We start from the raw sequence: 23,775 nt of genomic DNA on the forward strand, positions 1-23,775 counted from the left end.
AATTGTTTTTATATAGCAAAAATATATTTTGTTACTTAATTACTTGAACCAAAAAATCTTTGTTGCAGGTAAGTACAGTTGTAAGTGAGTATCAAACATATATATCAAATGTACTTTGCTTAGGTTTTACAGATAAATCCGTTCACAAGTAAGTAACAGTTTTCAATTTTAAAAGTTGACAGTTTAATTTCTCATAGGAACCAATGCAGTCCTAGGGGAAAAAGTGTTAGCACAGTTAACAGGTAGGTACTTGACTTATGATCCCAGTCTTCAGGGGTTAGGATGTCCACAGGTCAAAGTTCAAGTTGACCCCAAAAGTGCACCACCAGCAACACAGGGCCAGCCAGGTGCAGAGGTCAAAGTTAGGTTTTCAATGGAATCCTATGAGGACTGGGGCACTTGGAAGAAAACAGATTGCAGGTAAGTACCCGTGGATCCAGGACACAGGTCTTGGGGATTTCAGCACTGAAGGGGTGCACAGGTCAGCACCAAACCCACACCCTCAGCGGCACAGGAGTGGCCGGGTGCAGGGTGCAAACACAGCGTTGGGCGCCCAATGCTTTCAATGTGGGAACCCCGGGGGTCACAAAGATGCTGCAGGCTGGGTCCAGGAGGTCAGTTCCAGAAAACCAAATGCCGAACAATAAGGAGAGGTGCCCGCTGGATGTTGCTGGACTGTCGGTCAGGTTCCCCAAGGCCAGGGAGCTGCATATGCAGGGGTACCTTTAGGTGTCGGGAATCTTTGTTGGATCCGGACGAGGACCGGATGTGTCCTCTGTATTCAAGTGCAGGCGGCAGTGTGTTGGGCAGGAGAGGTCAACCGAGGATGGACTCGAGGTCGGAATCACCTGGGGGCCTTCTCTGGATTAGTGGGCCACCAGGACTCGGGCCGTGGGCATCGGGCGCAGAGTGGACAGGGCTCGCAGATCTGGGTTGGTTCTGGAGTCCTTTTCAAAGGTTTCTTCTGGACAGGGCCGCTGTCCTTGGGTGTTCTTGGTCCTCTGCTGGGCAGGCAGTCCTCTGGAGGTGTGTAGAGGTTGCTGGTCCTGTAGGATGCGTTGCTTTTTTGTAGCAGGAGTCTTGAAGCTGCAGACAGGATGCTAGGGCTGGTGCCAAGTCCATTGTCCTCTGGAGTCTTCACTGCGGGTCGGCTTTGCAGTCCTTCTTCTTTATTCTTTCTTAAGGTCGCCAGGAATCTGGTGAGTAAGGTTCAGGGGTGCCTCTAAAGACTAGATTTAGGGGTGTAACTGTATTCAGAAGGCAGTAGGGAATGGCTATTGCCCCTGAGGGTGGCTACACCCTTCCTGTGCCCACTCCCTTTGAGGAGGGGGGCACATTCCTATCTCTATTGTTCCCTCTCCTCCAAACCAAGATGGAGGATTCTGCAGGAAGGGGGCCACTTCAGCTCTGGACACCTTAGGGGTGATCCTAGCTGCAGTGGTCACTCCTCCTTGTTTTACCTAATTTTCCCTCTCGGCCTTCTGCCGAAAGTGGGGCTTGGTCCTGGGGGCGGGCATCTCCACTAGCTTAAGTGCCCTGGGGAACTGTAACAGGAGCCCTGAGCCTTTGATGATGACCGCCAAGTGCTGCAGTTCCTGCAGGGGGGAGGTGTGAAGCACCTACACCCAGAGCAGGCTTTGTTCCCCCATGAGGTCAGAAACTTGTCTGTTAGTGGCAGGCGGGCACAGACTGGTCAGCCCTGCACTAAAGAGTTGGGTAAAATACAGGGGGCATCTCTAAGATGCCCTCTGTGGGCATTTTACAATAAATCCAACACTGCCATCAGTGTGGGTGTATTGTACTGAGAAGCTTGATACCAAACTTCCCAGTGTTCAGTGTAGCCATTATGGAACTGTGGAGTTTGTAATGACAAACTCCCAGACCATAAACTTAATATGGCCACACTGTTCTTACAATGTCTAAGAATAGACTTAGACACTGTAGGGTCATATTGCTCATTCAGCTATGCCCTCACCTGTGGTATAGTGCACACTGCCTTAGGGCTGTAAGGCCTGCTAGAGGGGTGACTTATCGGTAGTGTTTTGATGGCATGACACCCAGGGAGGGATGCCATGCCAACCTTACCCTTTTCTCTCCACCAACACACACAATCTCAATGGCAGTGTGCACTTGTTTGTTGGGGGGTCCCCTAGGGTGTCACAATACATACTGCAGCCCTTGGGGACCGTCCCGGGTTAGAAAGCCCTTGGTACCATTAGGACCTTTTACAAGGGACTTAACAATTGTGGGAACAATGGTACAGTTTGGGGAAAGAACACTGGTGCTGGGGCCTGGTTAGCAGGATCCCAGCACACACTCAGTTAAGTCAGCATCAATATCGGGCAAAAAGTGGGTGGGTAACCATGCCAGCAGGGGTACTTTCCTACAGGATGTTTGCATGTATATATGTATGTATGTGTTAGAAATGGGGTTTCTGGTTAGCTAGTGTGTACATCTCAGCCAGGCAGAACCCACTCACTTCAGTCATGGTAAGTAAGTTACACAACAAAGATGAGTTGTGCTCACCCCTGGTAGCTTGGAGCAGAGCAGTCAGGCTTATCATCAGAGGCAATATGTAAAGCAACACACTCACACCAGTGACACAATAAGTAGACCACAAAAGAGACTCCACACAGGACTATATAAAAGTATATAGTATATTCATATGTATAGTTATTTATAACAGAGCAAAATGGCATGAATCATGAATACCGTGAATACCAGGCAAATCCTGATATAGTACTCATTATCCTGGCACTGCAAGAACCCAGAGGGCATATAGCATAACATCAGACATGTGATGCCAGTGAAGTCAGAGGCAAAACACATAAATCACCAATTATCCCCATAAGCACGTCTGTAATGGGAAACGTGAATCCAGGAATACCTGCCCTTCTACTGGCAGGGTTACGGTAATCACTATGGGCCTACTGAAGCTAGCGCATTTACGAATAACATATAGGCCAGAGGAGCACCTGCATGCCTCCTACCTGTGAAACAGCAATGTCTGTAGTTCAATCCCCACCAAACCCAAACATTTGGAATACAGTGTAGACCTCTCAAGTTATGCACGTCAAGATAGTACTCGCCATTCTGTACACGATAAGGTCAAAATGGTGGAAATCATGTATGTACTTTTCATATTCTCTTATGCCTTGAATATCGCCTTAGGTACATACCACCCAATCCACCAGTGCTTAGTACAGCTGGGCTCCTATTAGAGCCTTTACGGTAATTTAATATGACCCACATACACGGGTTGAAGAAGGTACCCCAAGCGCCCCTACGTGACTTAAAAGTGCGGGGAGACGGAAGGGCAGCCCAAATGGAGTCCTTGTAGCTGCCCACGATGTTGCGTGGTCACCAAAAGAACGGCATGGTCCCTGCACCCCAGCGCCTCTGGGTGCGGCTGCAGCTGCAGGAAGGTGAGGTATGTGGCGGCCTGGCTCAAAGACAAAGGATGGGCTGGGGTGCGTACGCTGGACGAAGCCTCCCTCAGCGCCGCTCACCAAGATACAGGTGTCCTGCTCTCCGCACGATCCTAAAGCGCTCAGCACATGCTGACTTCTCTGGGCCAAAGCAGCACTCCAGCGTTGATAGCACAGTGGCTTCCTTCTTCCTTCAGGAGGGGCCTTATGAGGTGGGCCTTAGCCGCTCTCTGCACGGTCATTCACAGAGGAATGGTGCCTCAACCTGCCACTCAACTTTAGGACTGTTGCGCTCCGTGGCTGCACTACCTGGCGGGCCGCGATGAAGGGTGCACTTGAATGCAGGGCCCTAGAGGGTGACACAGTCAGTGCTGATGCCATCAGGGGCGTACCCTTAGTACCTCCTGCCCTGGGTACCTAAGGTACTAGGGACTTATGGTGGCAGCTAAAGGTATTGCCAATTGTGCCAATGCATGACAACAGTTTTAAGGAAAGAGCTTGGCCCAGGGAACCGGGTTAGCAGGGGCCCCGGGCACTACCAACTTCTAGGCCACATCATACATCAGGAAAAATGTGGGGGCTAGCCTTGTCAAAAAGAGGCCATTTCTCACAACTGCCACTCCTTTTCTAAAGGAGAAAGTGCTTCGTTGAGCTAGCTTAAAGAAGGAAACCGGTAGCAGCAAAATATAACACACTCCCTCACATGCTAATAGCACAACAAAATAGGGTTATAAAGCGCTCACCACGCGCTGCTTCACAGAAGGCTCAAGTACAAAATATAGCACTCCCAGGCGCTGTAGTTGTACAGCCAGGGGCAGCAAATAAACAACAGAAATCCTACGCTGGCCCTGGGAGAACACTGAAGGGAACACAAAGCAGACAGCAGTGCGCAGGGAGACCAGCACATTAAGGCACTGAATGGCGGTTCCTCCTGGCAGTCCAGCAGTGCCTATGTAGTCCATAGTCAGGGAACAAGCTGACAGCACGGCAGCAAGCAGAAACGCAATCCAGGGAGTCCTTTATGCCACCCAGCAGCAGCAGGCAGCACAACAACCACAGAAGAGCAGTCCAGATGAGTCCTTTTAGCAGAGGTTTAATCCCAGTTCCAAAAGTTCTCTCACAGTCATAGGGCAAGAGCTCCCATACGTATACTCAAGGTGCCCAGCTTCTAGAAGGTGGGAGAAGTTTCCAGCCAGATCTGACCAGTTCCAAGAATTTCCCATTTCCCCTACTCTGGCTCCAGACATCAGTAGGCGGTAAACAAGCCCTGTGTTTGAGAGCAGGACACAACCTATTAAAGAGTAAAGTGTGAAGACCCTCTGCCTCTCACAGCCCAGGCAGACCATCAGTATGTAGATGAATGCAGATGTAACCCTGTCAGACCTAGCCCCTCCCTGAGTACAGGCTGTCTTGAGAGTATGCACAAAGTGAAACTGTCACTCTGCCCTAGACATGGCTTGGATTCATGCTACAAAGCACCAGAGTTGTAATCACAGAGAAATGCCTACTTTTTAAAAATGCCATTTTTAAAATAGTAATGTGAAATCCACCTAAACCAGTGAGCAGGATTTCTGACTATCATCACAAGCATACCAAACACGCCAGCGCTACTCCTCACAGATCAGAAATTACCACTTAGACATATATAAGAGAATTCCCAATGCAAACCTGTGAGAGGAGTAGCACTCACAGTAGTGAGAATCAAAATAGGCTGTTTGTCACTACCAGGACATGTGACCCATACAAATATGTCCTACCTTGTATATACACAGCACCCTGCCCATAGGGCTATCTAGTGCCTACCTTAGGGGTGACTTAGGTGTAGTAAATAGGGGGTTTAGGCCTTGGCAAGTAGTTTTACTTGCCAAGTCAATGTGGCTGTAAACTGCGTACACCGGAATTGCAATGGCAGGTCTGAGACAAGCTTGAAAGGCTACTTCAGTGGGTTGTGCAATCAGCGCTGCAGACCCACTAGTAGCATTTAGTTTTCAGGCCCTTGGTATGGTATACCACTTTACAAGAGACTTACAAGTAAATTGAAACATGTGTAAGCCAATTATACCACGTTTTAGGAGAGAGAGCACATGCTAGATAACACTGTTCAGCAGTGGTGTAGGAGGCTGGCCCAGTATGTGGTGGACACCTATGGTGTTACACCTTATACCGGGTCCAGGTAACCCTTATTAGATAGTGTTACAGTGTCTAGAAGTCAGGGCTCTCTAGTGGCAGCTGTGGTGAGCAGCCAAGACTTATCTAGGAAGAGTGTGAAGCACTTGCAATACCACAGTAGTCGCACAGTAACGTATCACACACAAAAGGAACAACACAGTGTTGCAAAAATAAAGGTACTTTATTACAGGAACTCCAAGCTAGACTACTATAGGCAAACCCTGTTCTGGAGGTAAGTACACACAAAATATGGTTCATTGAGCAGCCTCTGACTCGCAGCGGTTCACGCGTAGACAAGAGGAAGTGCTCGATTTGGAGTGTGGCGTTTGGTTACTCCATTACAAACGTGACGTCTGATTTAGTACAGGTGCATTACGATTTAATAACAAGGGTAATGAGGATATAAACGTGATGAGGTGGACAGGACCTCAGAACCCACCTGACAAACTCTAAATCAGGCCCAACATCTCCTAAGGTCCTGCAGGTTGTGCTGAACACTTTGATCAGGTTTCTTAGCAACCCAGACATAAAAGAATAACTGCTACAGCTGTGTTGCAGCGTTCCCACCCAGTAGCAGCCAAAGTTAGTGCTGGTCGCACAGGGCTTCCTGTCTGCAAACGAATCCACCCATCTTAGGTGCATCCCCATGAACGACTGGACTCACTTTGTGTACAGTGCTAGCAGCCCAGCTGAACTTCCTGTATAGTGCTAGCAGCCCAGCTGAACTTCCTCTATAGTGCTAGCAGCCCAGCTGAACTTCCTGTATAGTGCTAGCAGCCCAGCTGAACTTCCTCTATAGTGCTAGCAGCCTAGCTGAACTTCCTGTATAGTGCAAGCGGCCCAGCTGGAATTCCTGTATAGTACTAGCAGCTAAGCTGAACTTCCTGTAAGGTGCTAGCAGCCTAGCTGAACTTCCTGTATAGTGCTAGCGGCCCAGCTGGACTTCCTGTATAGTGCTAGCAGCTAAGCTGAACTTCCTGTATATTGCTAATGGCCCAGCTGAACTTCCTCTATAGTGCCAGCAGCCCAGCTGAACTTCCTGTATAATGCTAGCGGCCCAGCTGAACTTCCTGTAAGGTGCTAGCGGCCCAGCTGGACTTCCTGTATAGTACTCGCAGCCCAGCTGAACTTCCTCTTGAGTGCTAGCAGCCCAACTGAACTTCCTCTATAGTGCTAGCAGCCTAGCTAAACTTCCTGTATAATGCTAGCGGCCCAGCTGAACTTCCTGTAAGGTGCTAGCGGCCCAGCTGAACTTCCTGTATAGTACTAGTGGCCCAGATGAACTTCGTCTGTACTGCCAGCAGCCCAGTTGGACTTCCTGTGTAGTGCTAGCGGCCCAGCTGAACTTCCTGTATAGTGCTAGCAGCCCAGCTGAACTTCCTGTATAGTGCTAGCAGCCCAGCTGAACTTCCTCTATAGTGCTAGCAGCCCAGCTGAACTTCCTGTATAGTGCTAGCAGCCCAGCTGAACTTCCTGTGTAGTGCTAGCAGCTAAGCTGAACTTCATGTATAGTGCTAGCGGCAGTGCTTAATTTGTGCTTGTTGTTTCCGGTGCTAAGCACCGGCACTTATTTTGAGGGCCGGGCTTATTCTTCAGCCTCAAGCATTTGCTGCAAGCAAAAGACACATATGGGAAAGACGGAGGAAGAGAAAAACGAAAAAGCGTCACAAAGGGAGAAAGTAGAAAGCTGCTATAGTGAGCTGAAGGGGCAGGGAGTGGCTTTGTATGGACTGAAGTAGCCCGGGATGGCTTCAGGATTGTGCCGCATCAGTATTCCGTTTTCACACATTTAATTGCAGCAGCCGCGTGTTTAGGAGGAGAGCTTTGGGCACCGGCACCTTTTTATTGACAAATTAAGCACTGGCTAGCGGCCGAGCTGAACTTCCTATATAGAGCTAACAGCCCAGCTGGACTTCCTGTATAGTGCTAGCACCCAGCTGGACTTCCTGTACAGTGCTATCACCCAGCTGGACTCCCTGTATAGTGCTAGCACCCAGCTGGACTTCCTGTGTAGTGCTAGCACCCAGCTGGACTTCCTGTGTAGTGCTAGCACCCAGCTGGACTTCCTGTATAGTGCTAGCACCCAGCTGGACTCCCTGTATAGTGCTAGCACCCAGCTGGACTTCCTGTATAGTGCTAGCACCCAGCTGGACTTCCTGTGTAGTGCTAGCACCCAGCTGGACTTCCTGTATAATGCAAGTAGCCCAGCTGGACTTCCTTTATAGGGCTAGCGGCCCAGCTTGACTTCCTGTATAGTGCTAGCAGCCCTGCTAGATTTCCTGTATAGTGCTAGCGGCCGAGCTGGATTTCCTGTACAGTGCTAGCACCCAGCTGGACTTCCTGTGTAGTGTTAGTGGCCCAGCTTGACTTCCTGTTTAGTGCTATCTGCCTAGCTGGATTTCCAGCATAGTGCTAGTGGCCCAGCTGGACTTCCTGTATAGTGCTGGCGGCCCAGCTGGACTTCCTGTATAGTGCTAGCGGGCCAGCTGGACTTCCTGTAAAATGCTGGCGGCCCAGCTGGACTTCCTGTATAATGCTGGCGGCCCAGCTGGACTTCCTGTATAGTGCTAGCGGGCCAGCTGGACTTCCTGTATAGTGCTAGCGGCCGAGCTGGACTTCCTGTAAAATGCTGGCGGCCCAGCTGGATTGCCTGTATAGTGCTGGCGGCCCAGCTGCACTTTCTGTAAAGTGCTAGCGGCCCAGCTGGACTTCATTTATAGTGCTAGCGGCCGAGCTGGACTTCCTGTAAAATGCTGGCGGCCCAGCTGGACTTCCTGTATGGTGCTAGCGGCCCAGCTGGACTTCCTGTATAGTGCTAGTTGCCCAGCTGGACTTCCTGTATAATGCTGGTGGCCCAGCTGGACTTCCTGTATAATGCTGGCGGCCCAGCTGGACTTCGTGTATAGTGCTAGCGGGCCAGCTGGACTTCCTGTATAGTGCTAGCGGGCCAGCTGGACTTCCTGTATAGTGCTAGCAGCCGAGCTGGACTTCCTGTAAAATGCTGGCGGCCCAGCTGGATTGCCTGTATAGTGCTGGAGGCCCAGCTGCACGTTCTGTAAAGTGCTAGCGGCCCAGCTGGACTTCATTTATAGTGCTAGCGGCCGAGCTGGACTTCCTGTGAAATGCTGGCGGCCCAGCTGGACTTCCTGTATAATGCTGGCGGCCCAGCTGGACTTCCTGTATAGTGCTAGCGGGCCAGCTGGATTGCCTGTATAATGCTAGCTGTGTTTACCCTTGTGACAAACCCTCGGGGTACAACATTTGCACTCTGAGAATCCTTGTTATGCTATTTTAGGAAGGGTTTGTATCCTTCAGTCAACTGTAATTTTCTGTATATTTGTAATTTTATCAGTGTATGACTTGTGGGAAAGCTTATGCAGAATTCTGTTGGACCTGAATTGGTTAAGGTGACAAGCCAATGATTTCGGTCTGATTTGTTCACTGGGAAGATGTACTGCAAATACCATAGTTGTGCTCTGTTTAGTCTGAAAAGTTATGAGGGCAGCAGTGGAGATGATCAAACTAATGTGACAATGTGTTTGTCAAAGCCAATAGGCTTTTACCAGTAGATTAGACGATTAGATGTTTTAAAGGCGGCAGACCGATAACTTTTTACATGGAATTTCACAGATGTGCGCGGTAAGCAAGGGCTGTGGTGGAGGGTACCCCCTCTGATAAACACTTGTGATTGAAGATTTATAGTGTGATAATGCTTGCTTGGCTCCTTCCAGAGAGGTTGTATCATGTATTTCCCTCTGTAGTATACATGTGTGACTGTATGACTGTATGCATGATGGGTGCCAGTCAGTGCTCAGTACAGGAGGCATCAGTTCTCTCTGGTGAACAGCCAGGGAAGAGGGCTGTAGAGTATCTTGGTTCATCAGACGCCGTACATCTGACCTGCTGATTACAAGAAGTCAGGACAAAGGTAATAGAACTGTGAGAACCCTATGGTAAAGCCAGTAGGCCCTTAAGGCGGGTTGGTATTATATGGTGCGAAAGCCTGAGGACAGGTGATTTCATACAAGAAGTCTCCCAGGTTGCCCTTGGAGGAAGGATGTTGGTGTTGATTTGCTAGTTTGACAGACCCTGGGGGTCAGAGTTCCTAGAGTAATAATCTTTGCTAGACCTTCTTTTGAGGGTCTGTCAACTGTTGTTTTCAACCAGGCCCTGGTAATAAAACATCCTCAAACCTTTCGATACTAACATAGAGGCTTGCAGGGTCAGTCCTCGGCTCTCAGTTTGGGTGTCGCTTACTTCTTGTGTCTCCCCCATGGGGGCAGACGACCAGCCCATGTCTGCTGTAGTCGGGTACAGTCAGTGATGGTCCTTCTCCTGATCACATGTGCACATCCACCTGAACGAGAGTCTGTTTCATGGTCAGTCCTGGTCGCCAGCCCTTTGGTTCTCTATCTTGTCCATTTATTCCACATAGGGTCAGTCCTCGGCTCTCAGTTTGAGTGTCGCTCACATTTTTTCCGTCTCCCCCTCGGGGGCAGATGACCAGCCCATGTCTGCTGTAGTCGGGTACAGTCAGTGATGGTGCTCTGATCACAAGTGCACATCCACCTGAACGAGAGTCTGTTTCATGGTCAGTCCTGGTCGCCAGCGCTTTAGTTCTCTATCTTGTCCTTTTATTCCACGAAGAGTCAGTCCTCGGCTCTCAGTTTGAGTGTCGCTCACATCTTGCGTCTCCCTCGGGGGCAGGTGACCAGCCCCGGTCTGCTGTTGGCTGTAGTCGGGTACAGTCAGTGATGGTGCTCTGATCACATGTGCACATCCACCTGAACATGAGTCTGTTTCATGGTCAGTCCTGGTCGCCAGCCCTTTGGTTCTCTATCTTGTCCTTTTATCCCCGTTTCATTTATTTCCTTTTTTCTTTTATTTCTCGAGCCGCTGCCGCTCCCCACTCCTAGCTGATGCCCACTTTACTTTATTCTTCGTATGTTTCTTGCATCTGCTGTTCAGTATGTGTGTGTCTTATTGTGGGGGGGTAAGTGGGTGAATGCAAGAATGAGCCCGTGGGTGGGCAGAGTGATGTATGAGGGCACGGATGTCAGACCGAGTGGACATACGATGACTTGCTGTCCGAAGTCATCAGTGACAGACGAGGCACTTTCGCTTATAAGCCAGACCTATTGGCATTGCTTTGCTTGTTGCTTGCAGGGTAAGGCAGTCAGGGGGGCTCTGCAGTTTGAAGCCGAGTCGTGGCCTGGAAGTCACAGCAGGTCAGGGTCCTGTAACTTCCTCAGTGCACGTGCACGTGCGGAGATCGGCCTTAGGGACACAGGGGAACTAGCGCTCCGGCTCACTGGCGTCAGTATATGGAGGAAGTTGTTAGTTCCAGAGGAGCTGTGACGCTGGACACTGCGGCCCATATCTATGGGCTCTTAGCGCAGGGTAGAGAAGCAAGCCACCTTACTGCCTGCCCTGCATCAAGGGGCAGGAATGGGCAGCATCTATGGCATATGGTGCACTCCTGTCCTTACCCACTGTGCCAAAGCCATGGTGCAAGGGTGTCTGCATCACATGCAGGATGGTGTTTGTGCAGTAAGGGGCACCTTCCTGCACAAAAACAATCTTGGGAGACTCTTTCCCCTTTCTATGCTCTGCAGAATGCAGCACACGTAGAAAAAGACAAAAACAAGGAGAAATAAACATATTTTCCTCATTGCGCCTCCCCTGGGGAGGCATCAGGTTTTGGTGCATCCCCAGGTTTACAAGTTCTTGTAAATCTGGGATGTGTCAAAATGCATGGGTGTTGTGTGAGACCACACAAGGCAGCGCGGATGGAACGCCTCTCGAGAGCAAAGTAAGACAATGTAGCGACTCGCGCTGTCTTGCCTCACTCCATATCTATGAGGCCGTGCAAACCCGCATAAAGTGGCCTTAGGTGGCCTCCTGGGTACAAGGTTTGTGCAGCCGCGGCGCAAGGGGCCTTGTAAATGTGCCTCTGGCCTTTCAAATTCACTTTTCTGTCGAAACGCTTCAAAAAGCCTCTTCCTGGAGTTTTCCATCAGACAGCAGGGAAGCAGAAAACCAGAGACCAATGGACGCCACTGAACCCTGCTCCGGTCCCAGGTGTCCTTGGCCAGGGTTTGGGCCCAGGTGGGGCTCTCCCTAGTGTGCAAGGAGGCACAGCGCCAGTTCAGAGGCACATTCAGGAGTGTGCGGGGGGAGGTTATGAGAAGCTAAAATGATCTTTACTTGTAGTAGTGGGACCTCTTTTTTCGGTGACATCACTGTGCCCTTCTGAAAGGCCGCCAGTGTTCCTGTGACCTCATGGTAAAGGAAACAACCCCCATCTGACACACAGAGGAGGGTCAAGGGCCCCAGTTACTGGTAGAGTCCTCACTCGGGGCCTGTGGAAGAGACCGGTACCTCCATCCATCATCCTCTCCAGAGCTGGGGGAGGGGAGTAGTCACCCTCTAAGGGGGCACTTTGGGTGTCCGCAGTCTGCCAGATTCTGGATCTGTTCTCGATGAACCAGTCCCAGCCATCGTGTGGAGCACCTCCTTTGGTCTCCAGATTGGAGGTCAGTGGGCAGGACAAAGACCAAGTCAGACAAAACACACAAACCTGAGGAACCATGGCTCCTTCCACCCTCCCAAGACAGGATGCCAGCAGAAGACGCCCAGCCACATGAGCAGGACTCATGCCAACTATGCACAGGCCCTTGGGATTGTCGTATAGTTGCATCTCCTGTCATTCTGTAATAGTGGTTTTGGGTAGTGTGCCTCTAGGTTAGGTGGTACACCTCCTTGAATGCTCTAGCGCCGAGGGGTTGGGTAGTGTGCCTCCAGGCACTCTGGAGCACTTGGGTTAGGTGGTGTTGCGCCTCCTTGAACCCTCTAGCGCCGAGGGGTTGGGTAGTGTGCCTTCTGGCGCTCTGTACCACCAGGGTTAGGTGGTAAACCTCCAAGCACTCTGGAGCCCTGGGCTTGGGTGGTGCACATCTAGGCATTATTCTGCCCTGTGGGCGGTTGGGCTCATTGATTCATTCTGCCCTGTCTATGTGTGGTGCTCCTTGAATCCTTCTGTCCCATGGTTGAGTGGTGCTCCCTCCAGTCATCCTGCCCTGTGGTTGGGAGTGGCTCCTTGAATCATTCTGCTCTGTGGTTGGGAGTGGCTCCTTGAATCATTTTGCCCTGTGGTTGGGAGTGGCTCCTTGAATCATTCTGCCCTGTGGTTGGGGGTGGTTCCTTGAATCATTCTGCCCTGTGGTTGGGGGTGGCTCCTTGAATCATTCTGCCCTGTGGTTGGGAGTGACTCCTTGAATCATCCTGCCCTGTGGTTGGGAGTGGCTCTTTGAATCATTCTGCCCTGTGTCTGGGTGCTGCTGCTTGAATCATTCTGCCCTGTGGTTAGGAGTAGCTCCTTGAATCATTTTGCCCTGTGGTTGGGAGTGGCTCCTTGAATCATTCTGCCCTGTGGTTGGAAGTGACTCTTTGAATCATATTGCCCTGTGTCTGGGTGCTGCTGCTTGAATCATTCTGTCTTGTGGTTGGGAGTGGCTCCTTGAATCATTCTGCCCTGTAGTTCGAAGTGGCTCTTTGAATCATTTTGCCCTGTGGTTGGAAGTGGCTCCTTGAATCATTCTGCCCTGTGGTTGGGAGTGGCTCCTTGAATCATTCTGCTCTGTGGTTGAAAGTGGCTCCTTGAATCATTCTGCCCTGTGGTTGGAAGTGGCTCCTTGAATCATTCTGCCCTGTGGTTGGAAGTGGCTCCTTGAATCATTCTGCCCTGTGGTTGTGAGTGACTCTTTGAATCATTCTGCCCTGTGTCTGGGTGCTGCTGCTTGAATCATTCTGCCTTGTGGTTGGGAGTGGCTCCTTGAATCATTCTGCCCTGTGGTTGGGAGTGGCTCCTTGAATCATTCTGCCCTGTGGTTGGAAGTGGCTCCTTGAATCATTCTGCCCTGTGGTTGGAAGTGGCTCTTTGAATCATTTTGCCCTGTGTCTGGGTGCTGCTGCTTGAATCATTCTGCCTTGTGGTTGGGAGTGGCTCCTTGAATCATTCTGCCCTGTGGTTGGAAGTGGCTCCTTGAATCATTCTGCCCTGTGTCTGGGTGGAGCTGCTTAAATCATTCTGCCCTGTGGTTGGGAGTGGTTCTTTCTTTCAGTGATTCTGCCCTGTGGTTGGGAGGGGGTTCTACAGTCCTGATACAATACATTTTAATGAGTGTGTTTGTAGGGCAGAGTTGGGTAGTTTGAATTCCACAGCTCATGCAATGCTGATGGGAAGGTAGAGCAGGGACAGATACCGAAGGCCCCCACCTATTTACACTCTATTCTCTTTTCTCTTTTCTCAGGGGCACCCCGGACGCCCAGGAGCTCTTGGCCCCCCAGGAGTACCAGGACCCACAGTAAGTACAAACCCTGCTCGAGCGCGCTTAGAAACCCGAGAGGAGGAGGCGTCAGTGAACTGACCAGCAGGTCTGGAGCAGTGGGAGGTGGAGATGAGGACACACCAGGCTACAGTGTGGCTCTAGAATACCTCAGATCAGGGTAACAATGCAACTCTAGAATACCTCAGCTCAGGGTAACAGTGTGAGTCTATGATAACCACGGGTCAGGGTAACAGTGTGACTCTAGAATACCTCAGATCAGGGTAACAATGCAACTCTAGAATACCTCAGCTCAGGGTAATAGTGTGAGTCTAGGATAACCACAGGTCAGGGTAGCAGTGTGACTATGGAATACCTCAGATCAGGGTAACAATGTAACTCTAGAATACCTCAGCTCAGGGTAACAGTGTGAGTCTATGATAACCACAGGTCAGGGTAACAATGCAACTTTAGAATACCTCAGCTCAGGGTAACAGTGTGAGTCTATGATAACCACGGATCAGGGTAACAGTGTGACTCTAGAATACCTCAGAGCAGGGTAACAATGCAACTCTAGAATACCTCAGCTCAGGGTAACAGTGTGAGTCTACGATAACCACGGGTCAGGGTAACAATGCAACTTTAGAATACCTCAGCTCAGGGTAACAGTGTGAGTCTATGATAACCACGGATCAGGGTAACAGTGGGACTCTAGAATACCTCAGAGCAGGGTAACAATGCAACTCTAGAATACCTCAGCTCAGGGTAACAGTGTGACTCTAGAATACCTCAGAGCAGGGTAACAATGCAACTCTAGAATACCTCAGCTCAGGGTAACAGTGTGAGTCTAGGATAACCACAGGTCAGGTCAGGGTAACAGTGTGACTAGAATACCTCAGATCAGGGTAACAGTGCAACTCTAGAATACCTCAGCTCAGGGTAACAGTGTGAGTCTAGGATAGCCAGAGGTCAGGTCAGGGTAACAGTGTGACTAGAATACCTCAGATCAGGGTAACAATGCAACTCTAGAATACCTCAGCTCAGGGTAAAAGTGTGAGTCTATGATAACCACGGATCAGGGTAACAGTGTGACTCTAGAATACCTCAGAGCAGGGTAACAATGCAACTCTAGAATACCTCAGCTCAGGGTAACAGTGTGACTCTAGAATACCTCAGATCAGGGTAACAATGCAACTCTAGAATACCTCAGCTCAGGGTAACAGTGTGAGTCTATGATAACCACGGGTCAGGGTAACAGTGTGACTCTAGAATACCTCAGATCAGGGTAACAATGCAACTCTAGAATACCTCAGCTCAGGTTAACAGTGTGAGTCTAGGATAACCACAGGTCAGGTCAGGGTAACAGTGTGACTAGAATATCTCAGATCAGGGTAACAATGCAACTCGAGAATACCTCAGCTCAGGGTAACAGTGTGAGTCTAGGATAACCACAGGTCAGGGTAACAGTGTGACTCAAGAATACCTCAGATCAGGGTAACAATGCAACTCTAGAATACCTCAGCTCAGGGTAATAGTGTGAGTCCAGGATAACCACGGGCCAGGGTAACAGTGTGACTCTAGAATACCTCAAATCAGTGTAACAATGCAACTCTAGAATACCTCAGCTCAGGGTAACAGTGTGAGTCTAGGATAACCACAGGTCAGGGTAACAGTGTGACTCTAGAATACCTCAGCTCAGGGAAATAGTGTGAGTCTAGGATAACCACGGGTCAGGGTAACAGTGTGACTCTAGAATACCTCAAATCAGTGTAACAATGCAAGTCTAGAATACCTCAGCTCAGGGTAACAGTGTGAGTCTAGGATAACCACAGGTCAGGGTACCAGTGTGACTCTAGAATACCTCAGCTCAGGGTAACAGTGTGAGTCTAGGATAACCACAGGTCAGGTCAGGGTAACAGTTTGACTAGAATACCTCAGATCAGGCTAACAGTGTGAGTCTAGGATAACCACAGGTCAGGGCAACAGTGTGATTCTAGAATACCTCAGCTCAGGGTAATAGTGTGAGTCTAGGATAACCACGGGTCAGGGTAACAGTGTGACTCTAGAATACCTCAAATCAGTGTAACAATGCAACTCTAGAATACCTCAGCTCAGGGTAACAGTGTGAGTCTAGGATAACCACAGGTCAGGTCAGGGTAACAGTGTGACTAGAATACCTCAGATCAGGCTAACAGTGTGAGTCTAGGATAACCACAGGTCAGGGTAACAGTGTGACTCAGGAATACCTCAGATCAGGGTAATAATGCAACTCTAGAATACCTCAGCTCAGGGTAACAGTGTGACTCCAGAATACCGCGGATCAGGGTAACAATTCACCTCTAGAATACCTCTGCTCGGAGTATCAGTGTGACTCTCAAATACCTCAGGTTAGGGTAACAGTGTGACTCTAGAATACCTCAGCTTAGGGTAACAGTGTGACTCTAGAATACCTCAGCTCAGGGTAACAGTGTGAGTCTAGAATACCTCAGCCCAGGGTAACAGTGTGAGTCTATGATGACCACAGGTCAGGGTGTCAGTGCAATTCTAGAATACCTCACATCGGGGTAACAATACAACTCTAGAATACCTCATCTCAGCGTACCAGTGTGAGGCTATGATAACCAATGAGGGTAACAGTGTGACTCTAGAGTACCTCAAATCAGGGTAACAATGCAACTCTAGAATACCTCAGCTCAAAGTAACAGTGTGACTCGAATACCTCAGCTTAGGGTAACAGTGTGAGTCTAGAATACCTCAGCCCAGGGTAACAGTGTGAGTCTATGATTACCACAGGTCAGGGTAACAGTGTGACTCAAGAACACCTCAGTTCAGGGTAACAGTGTGAGTCTAGAATACCTCAGCTCAGGATAACAATGCGACTCTAAGCAAACTTGAACTACTTTACTCCTGCTTTTCTGGCCTAATTTACTTACCTTTACTGTATTCTTACTCTCCCAGCGATTCTGCACACACTACACTTGTCTAGGGGTGAGTCTGTGATTCCCATTCCACTTTCTTAGTATATGGTTTGTGTTGCCCCTTGACCTATTTTCTTCCATTACATTCTATAGGATTTCATATTTTTTGCACTATCCTATGTCTAATTACTTACCTTATTTTGGTGTCTAGTGTATATATTGTGTATAATACTTACCTCCAGAAGGAGTACTGTCTCTAAGATATTTTTGCTACTGTGTCACCCAAATAAATAACTTTATTTTTGGTAACATTGAGTATTGTCTTTACTTGTGTATAAGTACTGTGTAACTATAAGTGGTATTGCATGAGCTTTGCATGTCTTCTAGTTCAGCCTTGGCTGCTCTGCTATAGCTACCTCTCTCAGCCAAAGTGCTAGAGCACTACTACATTCACTAACAAGGGATAACTGGACCTGGTATAAGGTGTAAGTACCCAAGGCACCCACTACAAACCAGGCCAGCCTCCTACAGTTATGACTGACCCAGACCCACCGGTCAGACCCGTGGATTGGTTATGACTGACCCGGACCCACCTGTCAGACCCGTGGGTTGGGTATGGTTATGAATGGTTATTACTGACCCGGACCCACCGGTCAGATCCATGGGTTGTTGGGTTGGTTATGACTAACCCGGACCCAGCTGTCAGATCCATGGGTTGGTTATGACTGACCCGGACCCACCGGTCACACCCATGGGTTGGTTATGACTGACCCGGACCCACCTGCCAGACCCATGGGCTGGTTATGACTGACCCGGACCCCCCGGTCAGACTCGTGGGTTGGTTATGGTTGGTTATGACTGACCCAGACCCACCCCTCACAGCCGCCTCTGCGCATTATTGTTTGCATTTTACCATAAAATATGTTGACAGCAATGATTTTAAAAGTGATGTTTAATATTGCAGGGTGCCCCGGGACCACGCGGCCCCCCTGGAACAAGAGGGCTGAAAGGGCGTCGGGTAAGTGTTCGAGTGTACCCCGAAATATCATACCTATAGCAGACTGTGTACACTTGGGCTGGAATCGGGGTCTCACGGGGCACAGGTCACACACATTAACCACTCGCTATATTAAGGGGTGCTGTACATAAAAGTCCTTTGACCCCCACATTGTCTGAGTCCCTCAGACCCAGGGGAGAGCGAAGGACCCAGCACTGAAGCTGGGGTTCAACACTCCCCTCAAAAGGCCCGGCAAAAATAGGAGACAGATCAAAAAATAAAATGTTTGGAGGATTTTAAACGATGTAACTGCTACTAAAAACACAAACTAATAAATTCATTCATTGTTGCTGATAGACTATCAAAATAAACATGCCTGAGGTAAAACTGCAAAGGCTAACCAGATCAGCTGGCCTACTTCGCGCCCACATACCCGGCATCCAAGCACTACAATGGGAGAACATCCCCTCTCTCCCATCACACTCCAGACCTGGAACCAGCCCCCTCTCTTCCATCACACTCCAGACCTGGAACCAGCCCCCTCTCCCATCACACTCCAGACCTGGAAGCAGCCCCCTCCCCCCCCCTCACACTCCAGACCTGGAACCAGCTCCCTCTCTCCCATCACACTCCAGACCTGGAACCAACTCCCTCTCTCCCATCACACTCCAGACCTGGAAGCAGTCCTCTCACCCCCCTCACACTCCAGACCTGGAACCAGCCCCCTCCCATCACACTCCAGACCTGGAACCAGCCCCCTCCCATCACACTCCAGACCTGGAACCAACTCCCTCTCTCCCATCACACTCCAGACCTGGAACCAGCCCTCTCTCCCATCACACTCCAGACCTGGAACCAGCCCCCTCTCTCCCATTACACTCCAGACCTGGAACCAGCCCCCTCTCCTCCATCACACTCCAGACCTGGAACCAACTCCCTCTCTCCCATCACACTCCAGACCTGGAACCAACTCCCTCTCTCCCATCACACTCCAGACCTGGAACCAGCCCTCTCTCCCATCATACTCCAGACCTGGAACCAGACCTGGAACCAGCCCCCTCCCATCACACTCCAGACCTGGAACGAGACCTGTAACCAGCCCCCTGTCCTCCATCACTCCAGACCTGGAACCAGCCCCCTCTCTCCCATCACACTCCAGACCTGGAACCAGCCCCCTCTCTCCCATCACACTCCAGACCTGGAACCAGTCCTCTCTCCCCCCTCACACTCCAGACCTGGAACCAGCCCCCTCTCCCATCATACTCCAGACCTGGAACCAACTCCCTCTCTCCCATCACACTCCAGACCTAAGGAACCAACTCCCTCTCTCCCATCACACTCCAGACCTGGAACCAGCCCTCTCTCCCATCATACTCCAGACCTGGAACCAGACCTGGAACCAGCCCCCTCCCATCACATTCCAGACCTGTAACCAGACCTGTAACCAGCCCCCTGTCCTCCATCACGTCCGACCTGGAACCAGCCCCCCTCTCTCCCATCACACTCCAGACCTGGAACCAGCCCCCTCTCCCATCGCACTCCAGACCTGGAACCAGCCCCCTCTCCCATCGCACACCAGACCTGGAACCAGCCCCCTCCCATCACACTCCAGACCTGGAACCAGCCCCCTCTCTCCCATCACACTCCAGACCTTGAACCAGTCCTCTCTCCCCCCTCACACTCCAGACCTGGAACCAGCTCCCTCTCCCATCACACTCCAGACCTGGAACCAACTCCCTCTCTCCCATCACACTTCAGACCTGGAACCAACCCCCTCTCTCCCATCACACTCCAGACCTGGAGCCAGCCCCCTGTCCCCCATCACACTCCAGACCTGGAACCAGCCCCCTCTCTCCCATCACACTCCAGACCTGGAACCAGCCCCCTCTCTTCCATCACACTCCAGACCTGGAACCAACTCCCTCTCTCCCATCACACTCCAGACCTGGAACCAGCCCCCTCTCTCCCATTACACTCCAGACCTGGAACCAGCCCCCTCTCTCCCATCACACTCCAGACCTGGAACCAGTTCTCTCTCCCCCCTCACACTCCAGACCTGGAACCAGCCCCCTCTCCCATCATACTCCAGACCTGGAACCAACTCCCTCTCTCCCATCACACTCCAGACCTGGAACCAACTCCCTCTCTCCCATCACACTCCAGACCTGGAACCAGCCCTCTCTCCCATCATACTCCAGACCTGGAACCAGACCTGGAACCAGCCCCCTGTCCTCCATCACGCCCGACCTGGAACCAGCCCCCCTCTCTCCCATCACACTCCAGACCTGGAACCAGCCCCCTCTCCCATCGCACTCCAGACCTGGAACCAGCCCCCTCTCCCATCGCACTCCAGACCTGGAACCAGCCCCCTCCCATCACACTTCAGACCTGGAACCAACTCCCCCTCTCCCATCACACTCCAGACCTGGAACCAGCCCCCTCTCTCCCATCACACTCCAACCTTGAACCAGTCCTCTCTCCCCCCTCACACTCCAGACCGGGAACCAGCTCCCTCTCCCATCACACTCCTGACCTGGAACCAGCTCCCTCTCTCCCATCACACTTCAGACCTGGAACCAACCCGCCTCTCTCCCATCACACTCCAGACCTGGAGCCAGCCCCCTGTCCCCCATCACACACCAGACCTGGAACCAGCCCCCTCTCTCCCATCACACTCCAGACCTGGAACCAGCCCCCTCTCTTCCATCACACTCCAGACCTGGAACCAACTCCCTCTCTCCCATCACACTCCAGACCTGGAACCAACTCCCTCTCTCCCATCACACTCCAGACCTGAAACCAGCCCTCTCTCCCATCATACTCCAGACCTGGAACCAGACCTGGAACCAGCCCCCTCCCATCACACTCGAGACCTGGAACCAGACCTGGAACCAGCCCCCTGTCCTCCATCACGCCCGACCTGGAACCAGCCCCCCTCTCTCCCATCACACTCCAGACCTGGAACCAGACCCCTCTCCCATCGCACTCCAGACCTAGAACCAGCCCCCTCTCCCATCGCACTCCAGACCTGGAACCAGCCCCCTCCCATCACACTCCAGACCTGGAACCAACTCCCCCCCTCCCATCACACTCCAGACCTGGAACCAGCCCCCTCTCTCCCATCACACTCCAGACCTAGAACCAGCCCCCTCTCCCATCGCACTCCAGACCTGGAACCAGCCCCCTCCCATCACACTCCAGACCTGGAACCAACTCCCCCCCTCCCATCACACTCCAGACCTGGAACCAGCCCCCTCTCTTCAATCACACTCCAGACCTGGAACCAGCCCCCTCTTTCCCATCCCACTCCAGACATGGAACCAGCCCCCTCTTCCATCACACTCCAGACCTGGAACCAACTCCCTCTCTCCCATCACACTTCAGACCTGGAACCAACCCCCTCTCTCCCATCACACTCCAGACCTGGAACCAGCCCCCTCTCCCATCACACTCCAGACCTGGAACCAGCCCCCTCTCTCCCATCACATTCCAGACCTGGAACCAGCCCCCTTTCCCCCATCACACTCCAGACCTGGAACCAGCCCCCTCCCATCACACTCCAGACCTGGAACCAGCCCCCTCCCATCACACTTCAGACCTGGAGCCAGCCCCCTCTCCCACCCCCTATCCCATCACACTCCAGACCTGGAACCAGCCCCCTCTCTTCCATCACACTCCAGACCTGGAACCAGCCCCCTCTCCCATCACACTCCAGACCTGGAACCAGCCCCCTCTCTCCCATCACATTCCAGACCTGGAACCAGCCCTCTCGCTCCCATCACACTCCAGACCTGGAACCAGCCCCCTCTCTCCCATCACACTCCAGACCTGGAACCAGCCCCCTCTCTCATCACACTTCAGAACTGGAACTGGAACCACCCCCCTCTTCCATCACACTCCAGACCTGGAACCAGCCCTCTCGCTCCCATCACACTCCAGACCTAGAACCAGCCCCCTCTCTCCCATCACACTCCAGACCTGGAATCAACCCCCTCCCCCCCATCACACTCCAGACCTGGAACTAGCCCCCTCTCCCATCACACTCCACACCTGGAACCAGCCCTCTCGCTCCCATCACACTCCACACCTGGAATCAACCCCTCTCTCCCATCACACTCCACACCTGGAACCAACGCCCTTACTCCCATCACACTCCATACCTGGAAGCAGCCCCCTCTCCCATCACACTCCAGATCTGGAACCAGCCCCCTCTCTCCCATCATACTCCAGACCTGGAACCAGCCCCCTCTCTCCCATCACACTCCAGACCTGGAACCAGCCCCCTCTCATGCCCCCTATCCCATCACACTCCAGACCTGGAACCAGCCCCCTCTCCCATCACATTCCAGACCTGGAAGCAGCCCCCGTCTCTCCCATCACACTCCAGACCTGGAACCAGCCCCCTCTCCCATCACACTCCAAACCTGGAACCAGCCCCCTCTCTCCCATCATACTCCAGACCTGGAACCAGCCCCCTCTCTCCCATCACACTCCAGACCTGGAACCAGCCCCCTCTCACGCCCCCTATCCCATCACACTCCAGACCTGGAACCAGACCCCTCTCTCTCATCACACTCCAGACCTGGAACCAGGCCTCTCTCCCATCACACTCCAGACCTGGAACCAGACCTGGAACCAGCCCCCTGTCACCCATCACACTCCAGACCTGGAACCAACTCCCTCTCTCCCATCACACTCCAGACCTGGAACCAGCCCCCTCTCTTCAATCACACTCCAGACCTGGAACCAGCCCCCTCTCACGCCCCCTATCCCATCACACTCCAGACCTGGAACCAGACCCCTCTCTCCCATCACACTCCAGACCTGGAACCAGCCCTCTCTCCCATCACACTCCAGACCTGGAACCAGACCTGGAACCAGCCCCCTGTCACCCATCACACTCCAGACCTGGAACCAACTCCCTCTCTCCCATCACACTCCAGACCTGGAACCAGCCCCCTCTCTTCAATCACACTCCAGACCTGGAACCAGCCCCCTCTCTCCCATCACACTCCAGACCTGGACCAACGCCCTCTCTCCCATCACACTCCAGACCTGGAACCTGCCCCCTCTCTCCCATCACACTCCAGACCTGGAACCAACGCCCTTTCTCCAATCACACTCCATACCTGGAAGCAGCCCCCTCTCCCATCACACTCCAGACCTGGAACCAGCGTCCTCTCTTCCATCACACTCCAGACCTGGAACCAGCCCCCTCTCTCCCATCACACTCCAGACCTGGAACCAGCCCCTTCTCCCATCACACTCCAAACCTGGAACCAGCCCCCTCTCTCCCATCATACTCCAGACCTGGAACCTGCCCCCTCTCTCCCATCACACTCCAGACCTGGAACCAGCCCCCTCTCACGCCCCCTATCCCATCTCACTCCAGACCTGGAACCAGCCCCCTCTCTTCCATCACACTCCAGACCTGGAACCAGCCCCCTCTCCCATCACACTTCAGACCTGGAACCAGCCCCCTCTCTCCCATCACATTCTAGACCTGGAACCAGCCCCCTCCCATCACACTCCAGACCTGGAACCAGACCTGTAACCAGCCCCCTCTCTCCCATCACATTCTAGACCTGGAACCAGCCCCCTCCCATCACGCCCCGGACCTGGAACCAGCACTCTCTCTCCCTTCACACTCCAGACCTTGAACCAGCCCCCTCTCCCATCACACTCCAGACCTGGAACCTGCCTCTTCTCTTTAATCACACTCCAGACCTGGAACCAACCCCCTCTCTCCCATCACACTCCAGACCTGGAACCACACCTGGAACTAGCCCCCTGTCACCCATCACACTCCAGACCTGGAACCAGCCCCCTCTCTCCCATCACACTCCAGACCTAGAACCAGCCCCCTCTCCCATCACACTCCAGACCTGGAACAAGACCTGGAACCAGCCCCCTGTCACCCATCACACTCCAGACCT

General features: G+C 52.0%; 1 protein-coding gene across 1 annotated transcript in view; it reads left to right on the forward strand.

The window, feature by feature from the left end:
* COL27A1 (collagen type XXVII alpha 1 chain) overlaps positions 1-23,775 on the forward strand; it is a 1,169,012-nt gene that overhangs the window by 712,905 nt on the left and 432,332 nt on the right. Inside the window, exons 27-28 of the mRNA XM_069236924.1 lie at positions 13,910-13,963; positions 17,807-17,860. Of these exons, the coding sequence (XP_069093025.1) occupies positions 13,910-13,963; positions 17,807-17,860 (108 nt within the window). The remainder of the gene's footprint in view (positions 1-13,909; positions 13,964-17,806; positions 17,861-23,775) is intronic.

This window comes from Pleurodeles waltl, chromosome 6 (genome assembly GCF_031143425.1).
Source record: "Pleurodeles waltl isolate 20211129_DDA chromosome 6, aPleWal1.hap1.20221129, whole genome shotgun sequence".
NCBI lineage: Eukaryota > Metazoa > Chordata > Amphibia > Caudata > Salamandridae > Pleurodeles > Pleurodeles waltl.